The sequence below is a fragment of the Hibiscus syriacus genome, unplaced genomic scaffold (genome assembly GCF_006381635.1).
Source record: "Hibiscus syriacus cultivar Baekdansim isolate YM2019G1 unplaced genomic scaffold, ASM638163v2 tig00002511_pilon, whole genome shotgun sequence".
NCBI classification, from domain to species: Eukaryota; Viridiplantae; Streptophyta; class Magnoliopsida; order Malvales; family Malvaceae; genus Hibiscus; species Hibiscus syriacus.
In genome coordinates, this window is record NW_024061932.1 from 6,342,838 (window position 1) to 6,344,817 (window position 1,980).

The 1,980-nt window shown below is 37.0% G+C and overlaps 1 protein-coding gene across 1 annotated transcript; it reads left to right on the forward strand.

The window, feature by feature from the left end:
• The first annotated feature begins 1,387 nt into the window (after window positions 1-1,387).
• Window positions 1,388-1,735, forward strand: LOC120145977 (putative glycine-rich cell wall structural protein 1). Its single transcript, XM_039159660.1, has one exon. The coding sequence runs from the start codon at window positions 1,388-1,390 to the stop codon at window positions 1,733-1,735; it is 348 nt and encodes a 115-aa protein (XP_039015591.1).
• Window positions 1,736-1,980: the final 245 nt, after the last annotated feature.

The following is a 1,980-nucleotide window of genomic DNA, read 5'->3' on the forward strand; positions in this document are numbered from 1 at the left end:
AATCAATAATATAAGAAATATTTTTCAAAAATATTTTCACAACTTATAATAATAATAATGTGCACATAGTTACAAATCTTCACTAGTAAAGTAGATTTGTTTCGATTAACGGGATTGATTCAATTGATAAGATTTATAATGATAATAATGTGCACATAGTTGCAAATCTTCACTAGGAAAGTAGATTCGTTTCAATTAACGATATTGGTTTAAGTGATAAGTAGCTTGATATTCTTTAAGCAGGTTTTGAGTTTGAGTTCTTGTGTATGCAAAAAAATCCCCATTAGGAGACTCACCCACCAAAATCAGGTTTGTGACCTGAGTTGGTCCGGATTAATCAAGGCGAAGTCTTGGGAACCAGGAGGGCAACAAAAAAACTAGATCCGTTTCAAAAAAAATGTATAAACTCTGTTATTTTTTTAAACGAGACTCCTAAAATATTTAATAATAAGGTAAAATTATAAAAATATCAAAATTCAAATGTATGAAACTAAGACAATGTTACAAAATAATTTTATTACATCACAACATTTTATTTAAAAAATATGTGTCTTGGATGTTCTTAAAAAATAAAATCATAATATGTTTTTGAAACGTGTGATTTTTAAATTTTGAGACCATATGATTGTATAACGGACATGTAGAAAAGCATCATTGACTGATGTAATTCAACAACACCTGAAATCTTGACTAGCTCTACAGTGTTGAATTGTTAAACCCAAGATCCCATTGTTGCTGATTTTCTAATTGTTTGTGGGATAATAATGAGCGGCTTGACGGGACTGCGTTTTGACAAGTTGGTTGAACCAGAGGGCGAGAGTGAAGTAGCTGTTGAGGATGGAAGATATGAGAAGAATTGAAAGACCTATTATAAAACATAGCCGGTTGACGGGACTGCGTTTTAATAAATTTTGTATTAAAATTTGTTTTTGTAGTCTTAAAATTTTATAAGTTCAGATTTGTCTTCTAACATAAAATATTAAAAATATTGCGTCGGTTCGTGTCAGCATGGTTCCATCCTCAACTTCAACAACAGGTAGTTCGCTCACAGCCTCCGGTACTTGGACCAACTTATGAAAACGCAGTCCCGTCAAGCGGCTCATTGTTATCCCACAAACAATTAGCAATGTCATTTTCCTTTATCAAAGAAAAAGAACACGTATCAATACCTTAAAGTTCTCCATAGGAATGTTCTTTCTCAAGGAAAAAACAAAACGCACGAGGTGGATCGTCGGTGGTCGAATATTGCAGATGAATGATCTGCATGGTGCTGTACAAGGAAACAGCCTTTTGTGTCACGTAAATCATGGCGTCTCCCATGCTCTCAAGTCTCAACCCTCTATATATATTGCTGCTTTCACTTGTTTGAGGAGCACTGCGTTTAAAGATGACTCGTTGGCTTGTCATATTCCTTGTCTTAGTTTCCCTATGCTCCGCTCTTTGCGTCCGTCCCGAAAACCCTCCACCACGTCGGGTGGGTTCTCCCTCTCCAGCACCTTCCATTGTCGGTAGTCCGGGGACTGGAGCTGGCAGTGGAGGCGGCGGTGGTGGTGGAGGAGGAGGAGGCGGTTCATCAGTTAGCTCTGGGTCTGGGTTCGGATCAGGAGGTAGTCGTGGTGGAAGTGTGGGTGGTGGTGGTGGTGGTGGTGGAGGTGATGGCTATGGCTTTGGAAGCGGAAGCAGTGGAGGAGATGATGGCGGCAGCATGCCTAGGAAGGTTGGGAAGAGTACTTGATCAGGCTTTTCATAAAAAACGATCAAAAGCATTAATGTTTCCTTTATATTTGTATGTGTGTTTGTTGTTGCTTGTTCAAGTGTTAATCAAGTTGTTAAGCTTGTCTGTGCACAAGCATGTTGTGTTCTATGAATAAGACATTATGTCGTTATGGTAACATTTTGAAAACCTATATATTTTATAATAAGATGTTTTTTAAATTAAAATATAACTAAAGATTAATAAAATTTCAAATAGAGTTTGAG